The sequence below is a fragment of the Micrasema longulum genome, unplaced genomic scaffold (assembly GCF_059751315.1).
Source record: "Micrasema longulum isolate JH-2025_06_02 unplaced genomic scaffold, ASM5975131v1 h1tg002210l, whole genome shotgun sequence".
Lineage (NCBI taxonomy): Eukaryota > Metazoa > Arthropoda > Insecta > Trichoptera > Brachycentridae > Micrasema > Micrasema longulum.
In genome coordinates, this window is record NW_028279373.1 from 1 (window position 1) to 21909 (window position 21909).

General features: G+C 31.8%; 1 protein-coding gene across 3 annotated transcripts in view; it reads right to left on the reverse strand.

Moving 5' to 3' along the window:
• Positions 1–13684: 13684 nt before the first annotated feature.
• LOC148272726 (uncharacterized) overlaps positions 13685–21909 on the reverse strand; it is a 53508-nt gene continuing 45283 nt past the window's right edge. For 2 of the 3 annotated variants that reach the window (XM_088239646.1, XM_088239647.1), the window contains 2 exons: positions 17144–17325; positions 13685–16459 (listed from right to left, as the gene is read on the reverse strand). In XM_088239646.1, coding sequence (XP_088095772.1) covers positions 14139–16459; positions 17144–17315 — 2493 coding nt within the window. In that variant the 5' untranslated portion in view covers positions 17316–17325 and the 3' untranslated portion in view covers positions 13685–14138. The remainder of the gene's footprint in view (positions 16460–17143; positions 17326–21909) is intronic. The other variant, XM_088239648.1, reaches the window with a different exon arrangement.

Genomic DNA, 21909 nt, shown 5'->3' on the forward strand with positions numbered 1-21909 from the left:
TAGATCAATGTGGGAAAGTAAATAAACTTGAGTAGGGATTAAGATTTTGGCTCAGCAATGTTGGTATTTTTTTATCCTCTGCTTAATGTTATCAGCCGTTTTTTTTATTTTTTTATTTATTAAGGAAAAACAACTGTTGTTACTCGTATATAAGAATACAAAATATTAAAAATAGTTCATACATCCAGTTAAAGTTTTTCATAAATATAATGAGAGTATATGTTACACAGTAAAGAGAAAAATAATATATTATATAAGACATGAGAAAAAAAAGATCTCTGAAAAAGATGAGGAAATAGAGTGGAGGAGTGGAGGAGTGGAGGAGAGGGATTTTCATAATATAGTTGACCAATTCAAAATTTTGATAGTATAATAAAATAAACATAATTAAAGGATCATAAACATATTACACACTGACAAATGTTTCATTTTGTAGTGTTTCAAAAAGTTTTTTTTTAAGTCACAAAATTTTGTATTAAAAATATCTAAATCGGGACAAAGTAAATTAAATTTGTAGCAGCTACGATAAATAAACGAGTTTTGAACATATTTTTTTGGGCAATAAATCATTTAAAAAATGAACTTGTCGACGTTGACTTTACGGGACAATTGATTGAAATACGATATCGATAAAATTGTTTAAAATTTTGAAAAGGAAAGACAGATCAGAAATGCTTCTACGTTTAGTAAGGGAGTTTAGTTTAGTTTATTGTTATTAAGAGTTGCAAAAAAAGAAATTATTTTGATAAAAAAAGACCGTAATAGATATTATTTTCATAAAAAACGTTTTCCTTCGTTTACAATATTATTGTAACATTAAATTGCATTCAGTAAATTAATGGTAGGTATACACTTGTATATAATGCAATAAGTTGATTGCTCTGTTGCTTTTTTGATAAGATATGCATTTTCTAGGAAAAAATGCGAAACAGGTCTGTTGTCTTTTATAATTTTAAAAAACGCCTCAAATAGTTTAAAACAATTAATTAATTACCTACATACTAGGCAACGCCTGAAAATATTATTTTTACAATTTCTATACTTCTTCATAGACCAGGTAATTTAACAACAATATTTTGAGTTTGTCCAAATTTTTGTAGACAAGGACTGGATTCAACTCCCTGGGAGCTGTTTATATTACAAACAACAACACATGAAAGAGTTGAAGAAATATAGATGTTCAAATATAGGCAGAATGGTGAATGTTACACAGTGTGTAAAGTGGCCACTTAAACCAGCCATTGACAGGTCATAGGCCCTGTAGATGCCCGGACTTCTATATTACCTTCTCTTAAATGTTCTTCATCTCTATTGTAATATGTTAATATAAACAGCTCCCCAGGGAGTTGAATCCAGTCCTTGTCTACAAACATTTGGACAAACTCAAAATATTGTTGACAATTAATTAATATAAACTAATTTTCATCAAAAATTTAGTTGCAATATGAAATTTTCCATTAATCATAATTCTATATTCAAACGATTTTTCAGAACTTTAAAGGTAGGTATAATCATTAAACCAACTATACAGTGCGTTGCTTATGCGTGGGTGACAGAAAGTTTTTAAATAAAATTTTATAGTATGTGTCCTTTTTTAAAAACAGTTATAAAAAAATAATTATTGAAGTTTTTTCTCTTTTAATTACATAGGTTTATGTACATGTGAGTAATAATATAACAAAATGATTTAAAAAAAATCCCACATAGGCATAGCCTGTGAGCGGGTAATCAGTTTAACGTGACAGCACGAATTTATTACCAAAATTACACATACATAATGATACATGTACACACACACACAAATATGCATACACAACACACCTACATGTGTATATACACACATACTTTCATAGACATATATACGCGTACACATATAAAAAATACACATTATAAATATTTTAGTACAAAAAACAAAAAAAACGAAGAATAAATAATTTTTCTAGCAATTTAGTCAAAGAAATCAATTAGATCTATTTCCATGAGTCGTTTTTTAGCATTTTAAAAAAAAGGGTGCTTGGTTAAACTTTTCATGTCTTTCACATTATTAGTAAATACATTGTTTAGTCTGGGAGCGAAGAAGAGTGCAAATCTAGTTTTATAGAGGGGTACTTTGATTTGAAGGCTTTAATTAGTTATAAATAAGTTTTTTCGCGTGTGTTTAAATTTCAAAGCCTGGACGAAATACACTTTTCTTACATCCATTATTTCAATTTATTTAAATAATAAGTTGGAGGGGTTCGTCGTGGATTTTTTATGCATGACTTTTTAATTTTTGAGCTATTTCTAATAAAAAAATAATGTGCTTGTCTAAGGCTTCACTCCATCCAATTATTCCGTATGATAGACACAAATGTACAAGAGCATGGTATACCATTTTTTTATTCTTAACTTAGCAATACCATTTAGTCTTTTAAATATATATTACATATATCTCAGATTATTACCCATCTTTTCGACTTGTTCAGTCTATTTTAGTTGACAGTCCATATAAATCCCTAGATATTGAACAATTTTTCAATTTTTAATTTTTATTCGAATAATTATAAACAAAGTTTATGAATCATTATATTTGAATCGAATTTAGAACAAGCTTTTTTGTATTAAATATGTTATGTGAAAAGGTTATTATCAAGCCAATGTTTTACAATTGGCATACATCTGTTTGCATTGTTGGCTGTTTCTTCCCAAATTTTTCCTTGTATTGTAATTGCAGTATCATCTGCATAAGAAATTAGCCTACCCGGTAAATCAATGGTGCAGAGATAATTTACATAAATTAAAAATAGTGAAGGTCCGAGTACTGTCCTCTGCGGCACACCGTGTATCACATTTTTGGGTTTACTGAAATTACGATGTATTTTAATAGATTGATATCTTCCTTGAAGGTAACTATTTAAAGAGATCTATACTATTGTTACGTACGTGTTTTGGATTCATATATCTTTTCATTCAAGTGTCAAGCCATTCCTTCCTTTAATTCCGGTGGTCCTTGTTTTTTTTAAATTCCAATATACCTCTCTCCCTGACGGCGAGACAAGAAAACAGCTCGCGCGAACACACAACGAAAACGTACCGCGAGCGTGACGCCATTCGAATCATCAAAATATAAACGAAACGTAAAAAAGTGACTGTGCAAACGAAAACTGTGTTTTTCTGTACCAGTGCCAAAGGGAGGAAATCGTAAGTCCTTACCCCTTTCATTCAATCCAGGATTGACACTTAAAACCATAACGTGAATTAGTTTACGTAAAATCAAACGTTCCCTGTTTTCTTCGAACACGCGTATCGCGAAAGGACAGGCTTTGTTTTACAGTTCCGAGGTCGAAGAAATTAAACATCCAATAGTATAAATACATAATGAAGTTTATTTAGGTATTAGTTTACTGTGCCAAAAGCTTTTTGGAGGTCCATAAAAACAGTGAGGCACTTTTTATTATAATGTGATTCGGTGAAAATGCTTTTTGCAAAGCTATAAATCGCATCTTCTGTTGAGAGGTTAGTTCTTAAACCATATTGGTTTGTTGACAATAAGGCATTTGTTTCTAAGAACTCTAGTTTGTTTTTAATGCACTTTTCTAATGTTTTTGCAAGTTGTGAGATGAGAGTAATTGATCTATAGTTATTTATTTAAGGTAAGCCTGTTTCATGTCTCGGTGTAATAATTGCATTTTTTTTAAAAACCCCTTATATAATACAAGAGTAAAAAATATGGAGCCAAGGGTAGATTATGTGAGTTTTAATAGTTTTTATTGTAAGAATGTTTAAATTGTCCGAACCAGTGGCTGTATTTGTGTCAAGATTATCTTTATAACTAGAAATTTCAGTTTTAGTTACATTTTTTATAACATAGGCGTTGTTTCTGTATGAGAATAATATGAGAATATTCATTCGAAAGGGTGTTTTTACAAAATATATCACAGTCCTTGGACTGGTACCTAACGCGTCAGATTGATCATCTTGTCTTCATGTAACAAAAATGATCAACATACGCTTCAATTGGTGTACCAATGCAGTGCCCTATGCAACATTAGGAGCGGAAAGGGAATTATGATGACCAATTATATTAGATGCAGCGTTGGTTAAGTATTCTAACAAGTTCATGTAAAGTACTAACACAAACTTCCCATATGTTTACACAGCCACTAACATAATATATACATAGACCATTTTGCATTCAAACGCACTGTACCTGTATGTACGTGAACAATCCAGTATATAATTTTTTTTATCATAAACTATAATAATTTATTTATAATGCCTTTCAAAAATATGATTAAAATAAGGAAGAATGTTTATTATATTTTAATTACAAACGATCAATCATGCGAGTTGATAGTTTTCACTAGATAATGTCCAAAATGACTAAAACATTTGATTAAAATTTAGATTGAAAAAAATCATAATTGAATTTGTCAATCTCGTACATTCCGGATTATATTAAATAAATGTAATAAATAAATATATATTATTATCACTATTAAAAAAAAATACCACTAAAATAAATCTGGTTGTAATGATGTATTTAATAGTAAGATAAAATGTATACGTCACAAGGTTTTGAATATTGACGATGAATGATTAGTATGTACCTACATATGTATATATAACGATTAAGGAGGGTGAGTGTCGGGAACAGGGTGAACGGTGCACTAAAATCTACTTTGGCAAACAAATGTTTATCGCAGGAGGCTAAACTAGCAGTTCACAACGGAGTTCTAGTGCCAACTCTAATGTATCGGAGCGAAGTATGGAATTGGAAAAATGACGATGAAAGTAGGTTAAATGCTACCGAAATGCGATCCCTCAGGTGAATGTGTAGCAAAACGATGATTGATAGGTGCACAAATGTCGAGATCCGTGAACTGTGTAAGGCTGAGATATGCATTATCGACAGAATCAAGAAAGGGGTGCTGCGTTGGTTTGGACATGTAGAGCGAATGGACAACGAAAGAATGGCTAAAAGGATCTACGATGCGAATGTTGATCGAAAACGAGGAAGGCCGAGAAAGACATGGCACGATCAAGTCCATCAAATATTTGAAGATGGGCATGTCAAAAGTAGGAATAATCGGCGTGCGTGCATGAGAAGATGTAAGAATGTAGAGAAAGCGAGGTCTGTATGCAAATATAGGGTGATATGGCGTTCTATCCTCTCTGCCCACCCCTACGGAGAAACGGCGTGATGGTTTGTTTGTAAATAAACTTTTTTTCAGCTATATTACAGGTATCTACAGTTTCACACTATGTATAATATTGTAGTACAATAATTGAACACTAAGTCTAACTAAAATTACTAATGGTAGAAATACAGTGCAAAAATTTGAGAAGTCAAAATGACTTTAAATAATCTAATTGAAGCGTCACGACGCACGACGCACGACGCACGACGCTCGACGCTCTACGCTGCGCTTCGCCGCGCCGTGTCGGTGATTTTCAGATTTATTTATATTTTGATTACTTATACTTTTACATTGTTTGTATTATTTTTATTTTTTTATATTTTATTTATTTTATTTTTTGCACCACCACAGGCCAGGAGGCCCAATTATTGTGGTGAATTACATCACAAAACACCCAGGCTTGAGAAAAATCACATTGATTTTTTTTTGTGTTCTCACCGGGAATCGAACCCTTAACCTTCAGTGAGTGAATCAAGCGTCTTGACCACTACACCACGGAGGCCGCCGTATACTTATACAGAATAATGTTCCCTCACTGGGGTGTCCCGTGCCGAGGGAAACATTTTACAAAATGTGAAACATGCCTTAAATTAGCTATTTAACAAAGTTAACATAATAATAATAAATAAAAAAACGTAATTAATCCAAATAGCCTAATTATCATTAACATAATAAACAATAAAAAACTAAAATAATCACAAAAAACATGGCCAATTTATATAGACCAATAGAACAAATTTCATAAACAGTACACACATTTTACCTATTTGATTGATCCACTCATCGATCCGTGCGCAACCCACCTCCACGATTTATTTCTAAATAGCAATTTTATATTGTGAGAACTTACTAATTGTCCATATGGATAATGGAAGTAGATTGAACACTTTAACCAAGTAGTAGGCCAATCCCCTTTGATCGAAGGATGTATTTATTTTTTTATTTTTTTGCAGCATCAGGGTGGAGTATCTAGTAACTCTTGTATTTGTAACGGAAGGTAGATAATAATGTTTACGTGCGTATAGTAACAGAGCTTTTACATAAAGTTGTTTTATAGATTTTACATTAAGATTTTCAAATATACCGAGGGAGCTAGTTCTGATTAGGACTCTTAAGATAATTTTTATTAAAGCTTTTTGGGCAATTATTATTTGCTTGATCAGTGTGTCATTTGCCAACGTATTGTGAAAAAAAAAAGGAAATGGAATTGCAATTTTTAAATAAGGATCTAATAGAATAATAAACAATTGAAATGTAAATATGGAGGCGGGTTAATAATTTTGGGTGTGCGGTGGTTTGACTTTATCACGATTATTTAAGACCAAATGTCGCTGTGGCCATTTTTGTGAGAAATCTCGTTTGATTATTTATGTATTATAGTTTGATAGTTAAAATATTTGGTTAAATCGTAAGAGCGTAAAGATTTCGTTGAAAAATCTAATTAATTCAAGACCTCCCAGCATAAATACTCTAGTCTTCTTTTCTACCGGTTGTTATAAGAACATCATTTTGGATAACACATTCGTGCTTTTGCACATATTCGTATTAAAATTCGTTGTTTTGTGAGCTTTTTCAAACGTAATTTATTGTTAGTGGACGATGTAAGTGATTGCGTATTTGAAACCATTGTTGATGTATCAAATAATAATATAAACATTATTTTCTTTCGTTCGTTTCGGCTCGTTTCGGTTCGTAGGGTACCTGCATTCAAAGTCCCCTCACTTACCGAATTCGTTATTGAATAAGCCTTGTGGCCTCTTTTCAGGTCCGCACATTGCAAATATAAATTTTAGGCTTCAATTAATGGTTAATTACTTTGTTTAATAAATATTTTTTATTTATATCGCGTTATTTACATTTTACATTTACTGCTTTCAATGTCCCTATCTCCGTCATGTCACCTCAGTACATAAAACAGTAATTATTTTGTTTTTACATTTTTTTACATTTACATTTTTTTTGCACCACAATAGGCTAGGAGGCCTAATTACAGTGGTGAATTACATCACAGAGCACCCAGGCTTGAGAAAAATCACATTTTAATTTTTGTGTTCTCACCGGGAATCGAACCTGGAACCTTCCGTGCGTGAGTCAAGCGTCTTGACCACTACACCACGGAGGCCTGTTTGTGACCACCCTAAGAATCCCAAAGAACCAAGTCTGATCTGGCAAATTAAAACCGTCGCTACCCTCCGCCGGTTCTATAAAATTTTATGCAGAGATAACCCTATCACGATATTTTGTAGTTTTAAAGACACCTTGATTTAGACATCTATCAACATTTTTACCAATCAAGCCCGGTAGACATTCATAGGGTACTGCTTTGGTACTCCTTTTTTAATGCCGGCTGCGATACATATACTGTCCCAAATAATCGACATGCGATTGTGAAAGCAAGATGATTAACCTTTCGTTCCGGGTGCTTATCCAGGGGTTCAAAAATACTGTGGTGAAAAATCACATGTTGTTGACTTTTCCTGGAATCGAACTAGATAATAACTTGTTATAATTAAAGTTTGAAGGTTGTTTATAAAGTATATTCGTAAGTAATTACTAGTTATCTCACTTGGCGTTTACAATTCGGACGCTAAAAATAAAAAGCACGCATATCTAGATACTGTACCCCTATCAAAATATCAACAGAAACCGAGAATCTCTTTAACACTGGAGTATGGATATCAAGGATTCACAAGGCTTATAACATGTTACTGTAATATTTACACATTGTGTAATAATAACCGCTCTGCCCAGGTTTGAACTTACAAATAAACGTCTCATATTTTTATCTAAGAATTTTGTAAAGTAAAAGCTTAAATCTTTTACAATGTGGACGAGGTTGTGAAGGAGGGATTATTTCAATATTGGGAAACGCTTGAAATGACCTTTTTACGTTTTCTGGTATTGTATTAAATTGTATCTTCATGCATTTTTATAATTATATATTTTATAAACTTGCATTTTTTGAAAAAAAATATAAAAATGTTGTAACACTCTAACTCTACATATATTATAGTATTTTTTCATGGCTTCAAGTCCCAAGCAAGTATTCAATGCTTTCCACGAGCTTACCAGATAGTAACATTTTTCTGGGAAGTTCGTACGACTTCTCCGTAAATCGTAAAAAGCTGTGCAATGATCCTAATAGCTTTTTATACTGGAATTATATGAGATTTCTCTTTTGCTGGTCATGGCAACTATTCCTGTCGTTTGTAATCTGATATATACTAATGCGGAAGTAGAATGAATGTAGGTACATCTGACAGGAAATCAATACTCGGTACTAATTAACATTATTTTGAGTAAAATAATTTTATATTTATATTTTAATTTTATGTTTGTCTGGGGACTCAGTTTTTACTATAGTATTATTTGTTTTTGTATTATTTGGTAATTTTTATCTCTGTCCATATTGTAAATGTTTATCATTATTTTTGGTAATGATTGATCGTTTGAGGCATTGAGGGGATTCTAGGGAAGAGGACGACATGTTGACCTCTTCCTATGCACCCTCTTCTCCTTCATTGACTTTATATTCCTTAGGAACAATTACGTCAACTTTTCTAAAGGACTATAAGTCTCCCATAGAATTCTTAAAATATCAGCGGGTAATGGAGGCTTCTTGAAACATTCAATACGGACGTAAAATTAAAAAAAAGTAATACATCCTATTTTAATGTCAACGTGTTATTTTTAAAATAAGAACCTTTTCATTTCATGGAAATACCAAAAATGAATTTGTCTGCAAATTTTCTTGCTTTCAAGATAATAACAGTTAAATTAAAAAACATATGTTTGAAAACATATAGGTCATTATATCAATCAATACATCATGTCATTGGCAGATAGCATTTTTCTGTAATATTAATTATCGGTTTAAAAATATATATGCAGTTACGTACCTACGTCGACCTATTCATAAACATAGAAGCGCCCTATAGTGTAAAATATTGAAAAAAATAAGTCACACGAATTTAATTATTTTTACCAAGGCTGCATTCAACAAGAATACATGTTAAACCAAAAATAAAAAGAATACTCATTTTTATTATATAAAAAAGTGTGTATTTAAATGTTTACAAACAATATTCGTTTTTGATGGGTCCAGATCCAATCAGATTATTTCTTTAAATCCTTATAATTTCTAAGCATTAATTTCTTTTTACTGATTTTTGGGAATGGTCAAATAATATCAAATCACATATACATATCATATTTTAAAAAACGTATTTCCTACCAGTGCATCCGTGTTAGTAAGAAGACTTTCGCTATTGTGCCGCTAGGCGTGGTTTGACATTTACAAAAATAGAATACTTGTATCTTAATAAAATAAATAAAACAACTTTGGTTTTAACCACTAATTTTTATTTTTCACCGACCGGTTTCAAAGCAGACAAGCTTCTTTGTCAAGGTTTACGTAACTAATGGTTAAAAACAAAGTTGTTTTATTTATTTTATTATAATGAATAACCACAAAGTTAGTGCTTCAAATATAAACTTGTATTTTAATACGTTTTTTTTTATGCTTTGTTAATCACCCAGAAACAAATTAATATTTACCAATAAAAAGTTACACCATTCTTTTTACAATGTTTATCCGAACGGGTTTTACACGCTTTCACGACACAAGCAGGCGTTTTGGTTTCGATTCTAAATGCCAAACTAACATTAAACCCGGTTGGCGGTTAAGGAACTACTAAATACGCATTGGACATTACTGAGCACTTGGGCACGAGTTAAGTGTCATAATTTCTGTGGGTTAGGGTTGTGTCTATCTGTATTACTAGGTTAATGCGCACCTACGTATTTATAATTAACATAATAGAATCGATGTCTAATACACTAAATTGCGTGTCAACATGGAAAAAAGAGTATGGTTTACTAATAAACCCACTTAAAACACAAATTATATTTGCGGGTAGTCAAAGATTGCTTAGTAAGTTAGACGTATCTTCACTTAATCTTCGTAATGTCAATGGTACCAATATTCAATACAGGAAATCCGTAAAAAATCTAGGAGAGCAAATGGATGAACATCTATGCTGGCGAGCTCATACTAATCGATTAAGCCGCATAATATTTTTCAGTCTACACTCACTTAGAAGGTTGCAAAAATTCTTACCCATTAATACTAAATGCACCCTTGTACAGACATTACGACTACCCATTCTAGATTACGCTGATGTTTCCATGACTGATTTAAGTTGTGAGCAACTCGATAAACTTGAACGACTTCAGAATACACGCATAAGGTACATTTTTGGTCTTAGGAAATATGACCACATTTCTGATTATCGTAGGCAACTGAAATGACTCAAAATTAGACAGCGGAAAGACTATCACTCCCTCTCACTTCTGTTCAATGTACTTCATAATCCTAACGCTCCTATATACCTGCGTGAAAAATTTCAACGCTTATCAGTTCATGGTTTTCCTCTTCGTTCTTATTCTCATGGCACTGTCTTAATACCCATCCACAATTCCTCTTTCGTCTCTAACTCATATAGTGTCCATGCGGCTCGACTGTGGAATCATCTCCCATCCACCATCAAAGATGTTACTACATTATCTTTGTTTAAATCACGTCTGAAGAAACATCTCCTTTCTCTTCCTTGATTTCTCCTCCTTTTCTTTTTCCTCTTTTTTCCTTTTTCCCATTGAGTAATAGTTTTGATTTAAGGTAATTTATAAACAAATACGTTTATTTCTATTTTTACGTATCTTTAGCTTTTTAATATTTATTTGCTATTGAATATGTTCTGTAACTTGAATTGTAAAGATAAAACTTTTATTTTGTTGGTTGGGTGGAAGAAATTGCCATTTGGCAATAAGCCCGCCAATGTACAAAAAGTTAAATAAATAAATAAAAAATATTATAATGCTTCCATGAATCCTAAAATTATTTATTTTAGCGATAAGTAAACTTTCATGAATTTTGATACATTATATCTCTCTTCATAAGGGAGAATGGATACTATTTATTTTTATAAAAAAGTCTAGAAATGAACCATATAAATTTGATTGTTACATTAGACTAAAATAAACACACTGCTGTTCTTCCCTTGGGGAGAACCAATTAATACCAACTATTTATGGCTTTGAGAAAAAAATTGAACTATCTAAGAATATTCATTTTTGAAATTATGCTTATTAAGTGCTTTTCTTATCCGTAATTTGATTAATACATGTTCAGAACGTTTTGCTTTCTGCTTTTTATGCATAATGGTGAAGTTAATGACCTTTTCTAGGGTCAGTTTTTGAAAAAAAGCTCTGTTGATAATCATGATTATCTACAATATTATTCCAGTAAAGAGGCTGAATAAATCAATTATAATAAATGAAATCGATTGAATACTTACATCTCCACAGTACGGTACGATATGCGACAGTCCTCTGCGCGGCAGCGGCACCGTACCTGTTGCGGTTTCGGGATAAACATGCCATTCAACGGATAAAAATGACTGATTTTCAATGATTGTCAAAAATATTTACTCTCCTTGTGGCTATTATAAAAACAAAATATGAAATACAGTGGATGAATTCTTCTGTGTTGAATCGAAATCTGCTGTATTACACCCAATCTGTTTCAAGTGGACATTGTAAAACATGTTTCATGTCGTAAAGAGTTTTTAAAAAACAAAAATTTACTCAGCCTAAATTCATTCACTGTATTTTATTTTGGATATCTTATTTATAGGAGGAATATATTTTTTATTCCTATACATAAATATTATAGACTCATAGGAAAGTTTGTATTCTAACAAACATTAAGAATGAATTTTTATTCGGTTTTTGGTTACCTTTATAAAAAATTACATGTTTTAGATAACGATAATAACCATTGAATTGAAACATCAGAACAATAACACAAGTTACAATTATACTTAGGGTAACAATGTTATGCCCTTAAAGTACTGTTTGAGTAACAATTATGTGTTCTTAATATGCAATTTAGGTACGTAATCTTACCTTTTAATGTAATGATGTTGTTAAGTACTAAAATTACATTTTTTTATACTTGCAACTCAAATAAGGTTGTAATCATTCCGATCCTACCCACATCCATCCGAATTCAAATTTTTGTTGTCCTACCGTCCTGTGAGCGAGTCACATTGCGCAAAGTGTCACTCTGATAAGTCTTTATCATATACCTGCATCTGCGTACTTATAACTGAGTACAATTAGTGTTACATAAACAGCTGAAAATATAAATCTCACCAACATCTACCCGATTCCGGCATACGTGCAATAGTAAAAGTGAAGTGCTTCATGAAAGAAACAAACGAAAAACTTAAAAGTGAGTACAATTTCTATAAAATCCACGATATTTTGCTGTTATCATTGTACAAAGCCTGAAAGGTAATGAGCTGACCAAACATTTTATTAGCACGAGAGTTTTTCTTTTTCTGATGAATAATTAAAATAAGTCGATCGTTGTACTTCATCGATACGTGCAACAATGTACAAATTTATAATCATCTGTAAGCGATACAAATGTAACAATAAAGTAGAATACTTGTGTTATTATGACACGGTTCCCATAAAGTGGTTAGAATATTGCGAGTAGTATGTACGAAGTGGGCACCCATTTGGATGCCTAGATACTAGATACCACTGGACGCCATGAGTGTACCATTGTTTTAAAACTTGTAACCTACATGAGTGTAAAACAGTAGGGTATTTTTATTTTTTTGGTATTACTGAGAACGTGGAAACAAAATACGAACACAATGCCTGCATCTAAAAAACATTCCTTATTAATTACAAAAATATTTGTTTTTTTACAAAAATTCTTCTCTTTTAAGAATTTAAATCTAAATTTATATCCTTCTTCATCTTGATAAAATTATTTTTAGGTTGAATACAATATTTATTTTTAAATATTTGGACGTACTAAACGTTAAATCGGGTTGTGGTTCCGTAGTTAGTGTGACGGTCTCACGGATCAAAGATCCAAGGTTCGAATCCCACTCTAACTCAACTTGAGTCCCATTTTTTAATAATGATTTATTTACAGCTCCTTGAAAATGCCCCCAAATTAAAATATTTGGTAAATCATCAAAACGAAAATATATCTTTTTCTGCTAAGAAAAAAAAAATTAAGGTAAGGAATAACAAGCGTCGTCTATACAATACAATTTTAAGAAAGTTTTTTTAAATTATTCTGATTAGTATTTTGATATAAATAAATACATAATATTTTTACCCTGTCTACCGATTGTTAAATGCAATATGCATCATGAATATAGGTAAAAGATAAATGCACAATTTATTATCAGTGTTAGAATGTTTGCATTATATTAGTGCTAAACAACTTCATAAAATACAACCATGTAATTATTTTCGAACTGTTACTATTAATTACTAACACTAGGTTAACGACAAAAAAATGCCAGCCTTTTTATTATTTTTGGAATAAAATAATATTTTCGACGCAAAAAGACGATTATAAATTATTATAATATGCAGGCAAAATAGAGAATTTGGGTGAATGATGTACATGACAATTTTTTTATTTAATTAATATTTATTTGAAAAAATACAAATAAACACTTAAAACTAAACTGTTTCAATAAATAAGAGTTCTTATAAATACAGATTCAATAACATAAATTATCTATAATAATGTTTTTTTATTATTATTGGGGCAACACGTCTAGCACAACTATATGAAAATAACACCGTGATTCACTGCATGGAAATTAAAATCCAATGATGTAGAGTCTATAAGTCTAGTAAAGTGATCGGTTAAAAGGCACACAACAATATAGTAGATGCACGTATTTATAAGTTGTGAAGAATGTACCCGATAGTCTTAAAGCACGATTTCCAATACCAGAACCAGATTGAAAAGTAATTTGTCTCCCCCTACACCATGTATTCCAGAAAATACAAAAGGTTCTTACATCACAATAAAAATAATTCAACCTACATTTTTTTATTTATATCACAATAAAATCCCTACACTTGTTCTGCAACTTCATTATCGTCTTCTTCGTCATCATCGTCGTCATCTTCTAAAATATCTAAGTCGTATTCAGAGTTATCATTTGTAATAGCCGAAGCTACAATGGCACCCACACCCGAACCCTCGCTTTGTTTTTTAAGGTAGTCATATACGTAGGTTTCTACAGTATCTTCTACCACCGGAATAAATTCTTCGAGTTGTCTCTTTTTCCTGATCTTAGCCAGTTTTTTAAGTTTTTGTATTTCAGCCATTTCATTTTCTTCTGATTCAACGATTCCTTTGTGATATTTTTCACTCGAAGTCATGGTTTTGTCACCGCTTACTTCATATTGAATTCCTATTTCGGCTTCCTTGAAATTAATGTTACCATAACCGATATTAACAATATCTTTTAGGGTTCTAGAGTTCTTGGATCGTGAATGAGTCTCATCTTTGATTTCTAGTGGATAATTATCCTTATGACCATGTAAATGTTTGACTGGATATTTATCAAGCTGCGGGATCTCATTATTTTCTGGCATCGAAAAATCACGCATAATCTCTTTGTTACTTGGTCCATATGTTTTGACCTTTGAATGACCCTGAATAATGAGGTACATTGGACCTCTTAGTGGTTCAGCAGGTTGTTTGTAGTGCTTGAAGAGTGGATCTGTTGTAAGCGACGAAACTGCTGTGGAAGTGGGTGTAGGTATTGTAGATGTCGCTGGAGTATACGATAAACTTGATGAAGTTATTGCACTCTCGGTAGTGGATTCTTTTTGTAGTAGGGAATGTAAGAATCCAGATGGTTTTCTGGTAGTTTTAATTTTTTCGAATGAATGACGTGAAGGTGGTGGCGGCTGCATTGTTTGCATAGTTTGCATAGTATGCATGGACTGTATAATAATATCATCTGTTATTGGACCGGGTTGCCTATTATACAGTTGACCATTGTTAATCGGATGTAAATTTTGTGCCACTACATTATTCGAGTATACAGAATTAATTTGATTATTCAAATAATTTGCCGATAGAACTGGTCTTTGGAGAATTGGTTTTTGTGACGATGTTATGATATTAAATAAACTTTGGAAGTTTTCTGTTGTTTGAGGAATTTGGGTTGGGACAAATGGCTTAATAGTACTAATTTCTTTTTGTATATGTGCATTTGGTTTTCCAATATTTACATACGTGTTTCCAATAGTATCATCTGATACTTGACCTTTGTGCATAGGCTGGTTTCCAACTGCCATTTGTGTAGCAGCCGGTTGAGAACCAGAAATTCGAAGGACGTGTATTGTAGGACTTCTGGTAGAAGGTAATACAAGAGGACCCTGTCCTAACATAATATCAGTAGTTGGACCGACTCGTGACGGTAATTGCGACATCGAATTTGAAATTGATGACGGTTTATATGAAGAATGGTGTTCAAAAACGATTCTGCCCGTCTCTGTTGGAAACAATATTGGTGAAACATAAGGTCTTTGGCTTTCAGAAAATCTTAACGGTTTTTGAACAAATTGTACATTCGGTGTATTGTTTTTTGTGAAGACGACCGGATTATCTTTAGTTTCTGATTCATAGAAATTAATTTTATTTGTAGGGCTTTCAGTGGGAGTCCTCCACGTTACATACTGGCTTCCCGCTTCAAATTGATTTGCCCCATTTTGCCATTGATTGTTTTCAGCATCGCTGGAAGAATGGTATATAAGATTAGCTTCTTGCACAGAAACTGTAGGGCGAGGAGCGACGGTAGTTGTGGTAGGTTGGTAGACCGGTCTAGGGGTGGTAGGCTGAATAAGCGGTGAAGGCGTTGGTGGATTAGGTTTAAAGAGTGGTAGTTCCATATGAGGCGGAGGGATCGGAGGAGGCACTAGCACTGTATACGGCATGCGTTGTTCATCCGATTTGAAATGAATATCATCAAATCTGTTTTTATAGAATTGCGGAAAAGAATGGGGCGGAGAATGCGGAGGACGTTGGCCAGGATTAGGTCTAGAGAAAGAATTATGATTTATAAATTTTGGTCCATCAATGAATTTAAGAAACGATTCGTACGAATCTCTCCTGTTTTCCGCCGATGAAGCTCCTGTACTCGATTTCTTCGAAGAAACACCGAGAACGAGTATTTCAGATTTTTTTCCTTCGTGAGACGGAGGTCCATCCTGCTTTCTCGTCGGAGGTTCTACCCAGTAGTGAACCCTTTCTAACACAGGAGGAACATAATCATAGGTCGGGTCATTTTGCAGAGGATCTCCTCTGCCAAGGGGTTTCCATTGCTCGTAATCCATTCTGGGGGCGAAAAGCCCTCGAGAATTTTTCCCTCCGATTTCATCTGCAAAAATTTAAAATTTGGAGGTAAGTAAATAATATTGTAAAATTACACGTTTGAAAAATAGGTTCTTTATACTCGTAATTTGTTAGATTACTGAATATTCGAGTTTTTTTTTAATTGGCACTTAGTACGCTTTTCTAGTAACTACAATTAAGTTGCGGCAGAGCAGAGAATGAGGAAGTTAAGTGTTTAAAAAAAATATATACACTTGTCAATAGACTATAAAAGAAAGTTATTTTTTTTGAATTTTTTTTACCGTAGTATTAACGCTATGAGATTTGTATTTTTGAAATTATTACGCGTGTGATGTCTTAAGTTCTCTATCTGTTCTTCTCGACGAGTTTAGCTGATTAGTCAGTTGGCCTACCGTAAACCCGAAATTTATCACAGCTCTCTTTTATCATTGGTTGATTTGGAAGAATAAGTGACGTCATGCAAAACAATTAATTTTTATTAAAATCGTTTTTATTTATTTTTTCAATACATTTTCAAGAAACTTCGCATTACAATTTACTGCTCTAATTTTTCCCGAGCGCAATTTCCCGTAGGGCTGAATTCCCTCATTGAATCTATTACTTGGAGTACTTTTTTCCAGAAGGTTCACGACTCTATCCATGGTACCACTACTCTAGATACGTAGGTATATTATTTAATTTAATTTAAACTTTAGAATAAAATACTGACGCGTATGGTTCCGGGAGTGTTCTTCTAGTTTTTGGGGACTCCTTCCCTCTTCTCCAGCGGGTAGGTTGGCACCCAGAGCAACACCACAGCAGCATAGCATGATAAAAAGGCCGCTTTTTACGTCCATTTTCAGTTTTTTCGGTTTTCGCTTAGAAGATTTTCCTTTCTTCATGGTTTTATATCTGAAAAACAAAATAACAGAAAATATTTTTCAAAAAATTATTTCTCTACAATTGAATACAATCAAAATTCTTCGCTTCACTATATTTAAATATATTTATTGTTAATGGTCATTCTATTAAAACCGCTGAAAATAATATGGCAGTATTTCAATGTAAACTGTGTGGTGTTTTTATATTTCATATTTGGCTAAGGATATTGCCGATTTATGCGTGCTAGGTGCTCCGTGCCCTTTGTTAATGCTTTTATGGTCGAAATTATGACCTGACTTATTATTTGCCGGTTCTCAAACGAACGATTGCCATTCTAGAGGGCTATAGCCAGATTAAACTCTGACTGAATGTACACCTAAAGATATAATCACGAAATCGTGACTCAGCGGTGTGTTTTACCCCTTTATAGAAGATGATATGGAGAATACTTAACCCTTTGTCGAGACCAATAAGGAGAAACATCAATTAGATTAAGTTGAGTAGTTGTTCTGTTAAACGGTCTCCAAACGTTTAGTGAAACTCTTTAGTTGTCTATAAAAAGTCAATAGACTAAAAACTAACTAAAGATTAAAAATCTCAACTAACGAATAAATCGAACTAACTTCAAAGATAATCTTCAAGAAAATATTAATCAATTGCGAGATTGTGCATTCCGTACAAAACCGGAAATTTTCGTTCAAGCGAACTTAGCGGGTATATTTATAATATTTTTATGAGTGCTTTATTACATTCATCTTTTAGTTGCTTATATTTGGTTTATAAAACAGACCGTGAAATAATATTTGTGTATGTATAATACTTCAAAACCAAAAATGCGTAGGTACTGCAAAAATAAGGTTTTTTAAAAAATAAAGTTCAATACATAGAATTAAGAATAGTCCAGAAACCGCATACGCACATCAAACAGAAGGCGACTAAACTACTCATAAAAGAGTAGGTTTACGTTTTGACCCATTAGTTTCTTTGTAGACGTCGCTCAGTACGCAACTCCTGATTTAAATTCAACTATGCCGTGTTGTGTCCTTTTGAAGTGTAAAAATACTGCTAGGAACCTAAAGAAACAGGATGCAATCACATTTCATGTGAAATTAGCAAATGAATGTGTATGTAACAAATGCATGACTTAAAAATTGAATTATTTTTCCATCTGTCAGATTGTCGAAGAAACAAAATGAACATTTTGTTAGTGTTGCCAGGGTAGTAATTTTTTTACCCTACTTTGCTCATCTAATGAGAAAACGAATGAAAATTGGATATCGGATTAAACAACTCTATTGTGGACATTGGACCGACATTATCTTTAAAACATCAAATTTTATTTAACATGATATAAAAATATCCGTTTTATGTCAAATAAAATATCTTTTATGTTTTAAGTTTAACGTTCTTTGATTCAATTACTCTTATTAAATGACCCTTTACTTATCTACTCTGTTGTGTCAATCAATATTTCCACGTGCACAATAAAATTTTAGAGAAATTAACAGATTGATTTTTTTTAACCTTACATTTGTGTTATAATTATATTTTTTCCCAACGTGCAACATTACACGGCGGCATCACGAATGCACGCGGCGAAAGTGAGGTATAGTGAGGGAATTATTATGTGAGGGTCCGATGTATTCAAATATGATTCAACGCTCCTTCTGGACTATTCTTAATTCTATGGCTCAATACAAAAACATACATAATTTACATTCGTATAGCAAAAATAACTATTGAATTTGGGGCTTATAAACTGGTCAATTTGAACGTGGCTAACTTTTGTTTTCGTGGGGATTGTGAATTCCAGATTCAAATATTTTTTGCTTTACTTAATTCGTTTTATTTAATGTACGTACTGGTAGGTAGGTTTTCAATAAGTCAAAATTATTACAGAAAATATTTTTTAGCACTACACCTGAAAAAAAAATATTTTATGACCCAGAGTAGAAATTTTTTATTTGTCATTTTTTTACTGTCGAAATAAAGATACGAAATTCTAAGATTAGATAAATAATATACTGTATTTGATTTTGTCATAAATAAAGAGACTTAATTAGTTATTGTTTATTTTGATTACCTACAACATTTTGTTTACCTTTAACGTTTTAAGATTAATCAAAACAATTATTATTTTTATTTACTATATTTACTCCTAAAAACCATTAAATAAATAATTCGCAAATGTAATATTACATTTATCCATGTTTTATCTGACTTAAAAGTAACTAATCAGATTTTTGGGAAGATAAGAACAATTTGATAGAACTTTTCGAGACATATTATTTGTGTTTTATCCATAGAGTATATAAAGGTTTTATCCAAGCATAAAATATCAATAAAAATATAGAAACATGTCAAATATTTCTTCATTGAACAAACAATATGCTATTTTAGTAAAAATTCCATAAAGAATTATCGGATTTGAGACCTAAAATAAGGCAAATTTGACTTATTTCTTTATTGAAATATGGAAAGGGAGTGTTTCTTTACCATCTACCATCATTAATTTAAAACTTATAAAATTTAAGTTATTTCCCTATAGAACTAGGGTTTCGAAATAACGTACATAAATATTGTACTCTGCTACATAGTATGCTCCATGGACCATCCGAAAAGTTCCACATAAGAAGAAGAGTAAGACAGGATGACACAATACCCCTCAAATTATTTACACTAGAAGATGTCTTCAAAACTCTTGACTGGAACGACAAGGGTATTTACATCAACGTCGAACTCATTAGGAATATCAGATTCGCAGATGAAATAGTCTTGTTTGCTAAAGATGAGAAAGAACTTTAAAACATAATAAACAAAGTAAATACAGCAACCCTGAAAATAGGCTTGAAAATGAATGTTTCAAAAACTAAAGTAATTTGTGATGCAAACCAATCATGTAACATCTTGGTAAATGGATTATTTATTGAAAGGGTTTATGGTTATACATACCTAAGACACGAAATAAAGCTCAGGAAAGATAATCAAGAGGTAGAAATAGAAAAAAAGCGAGGTCTAGCATGAGCTGCTTTTAGTTAGCTCTTATATATCCTGAAATCTCCGAGGTTCTCACTTTACTTAAAAAAGAAAGTTTTTGGTGCTTGTTTTCTCCCTGTACTGACATATGGTTGTGAAACTTGTGTGTTCACGAAAAAAAATACACAAATTATCAGTGACACAGGGAGCCATGGAAAGGAGAATGCTGGGTATTTCGTTGAGAGACAGAAAAACCAATGCATGGATTAGAGCGAGAACAAAGGTCACCGATGTGGTCCACAGGGCTGCCAACCAGAAACGGAGCTGGGCTGGTCATATAGCCAGAACCACAGACTCTAGATGGACCAAAGAAGTCCTGGAATAGCGACCCAGAACGGGTAAAAGAATTGTTGGCAGGCCTCAGACAAGGTGGTCTGCTGACATAAGACGAGTTGCAGGAAGTAGTTGGATGCGGTTGGCTCAGGATAGGGAGATATGGAGACTAAAGGGGGAGGCCTATGTTCACCATTGAACAAAAGACGGCTGATGATAATGATATAATATAATAATATGTACATTTATCATTGTTTAAACCGGTGAACTTAAAAAATGTTTTTATTTATAGTATAAAGACTTATTTTTATTTGTATACAACTCATTTCGATTTCACACATAAACATTAAAAATAAATATTTATATATTTTAATCACTAGCATTCTCATTGATCCAAGGCTAACAGTACTTTGTAAACTAGCAAAAGTAATAATTAGTTTTGGTTGTCTATTTTAAGTATTTGGACTTATTTTTTTGTTATGTTTTAAACATTTATTTGATTACTTTTTCAAAATTACAATAGTTTACGTATTCATGAACTTATAATGGCTTTTTAGGCTGTGCCCGTGTTAAGCCATAATAATTAACTATAATATATAGATAGTAAAATTGATTAAATTATAATAACATGGGATACATTAGAATAACAATACAGATAAATAATTTATAAATTATAAATAATACAATTTTAAAGAAGATAACATAAAATAATAATCAAACATAAACATTAAAATATAAATTATACGAATTCTGTTACATACATAATCAAATAAACAAAATAATAGTATCATTGAAATTAATAGAAAATAGTGCAAAAACATAATTGAAATGATAATTGAGATATGGTTTGTATTAACTTAAAAAATATTTAAATTAAAAAAATGAAAATATATTACTTTAAATTACGTTATTCGGAAAAAAAATAAAAATTGATTTTTTCGGTCATTAATTAAAAAATTGAAAGGCTTCGTATATAAGTTTAATTAAAACTTTATTAATATTTATTGTGCAAATGAAAATGTTTATTTTTTTGTTTTATTTTGTTTTTTTCAAAACACAAATAAAAATAATAATAATTAGAAAAAATAAGAAACATACACTTAAACAATCTAAACAGGTAACGATCTAAATTCAAAATAATAAAACTAAAACATACGCTTCAGCATATCTCTTTTTTTATTTCTATAACAAACTATTGAATCTATTTTATTTTTACTTATTTGGAAGTTCAACTAGGATACATAAAAAACATACTATTTTTAAGTTAGCATTGCGAACATTCTTTATACATATCCTCAATTATAG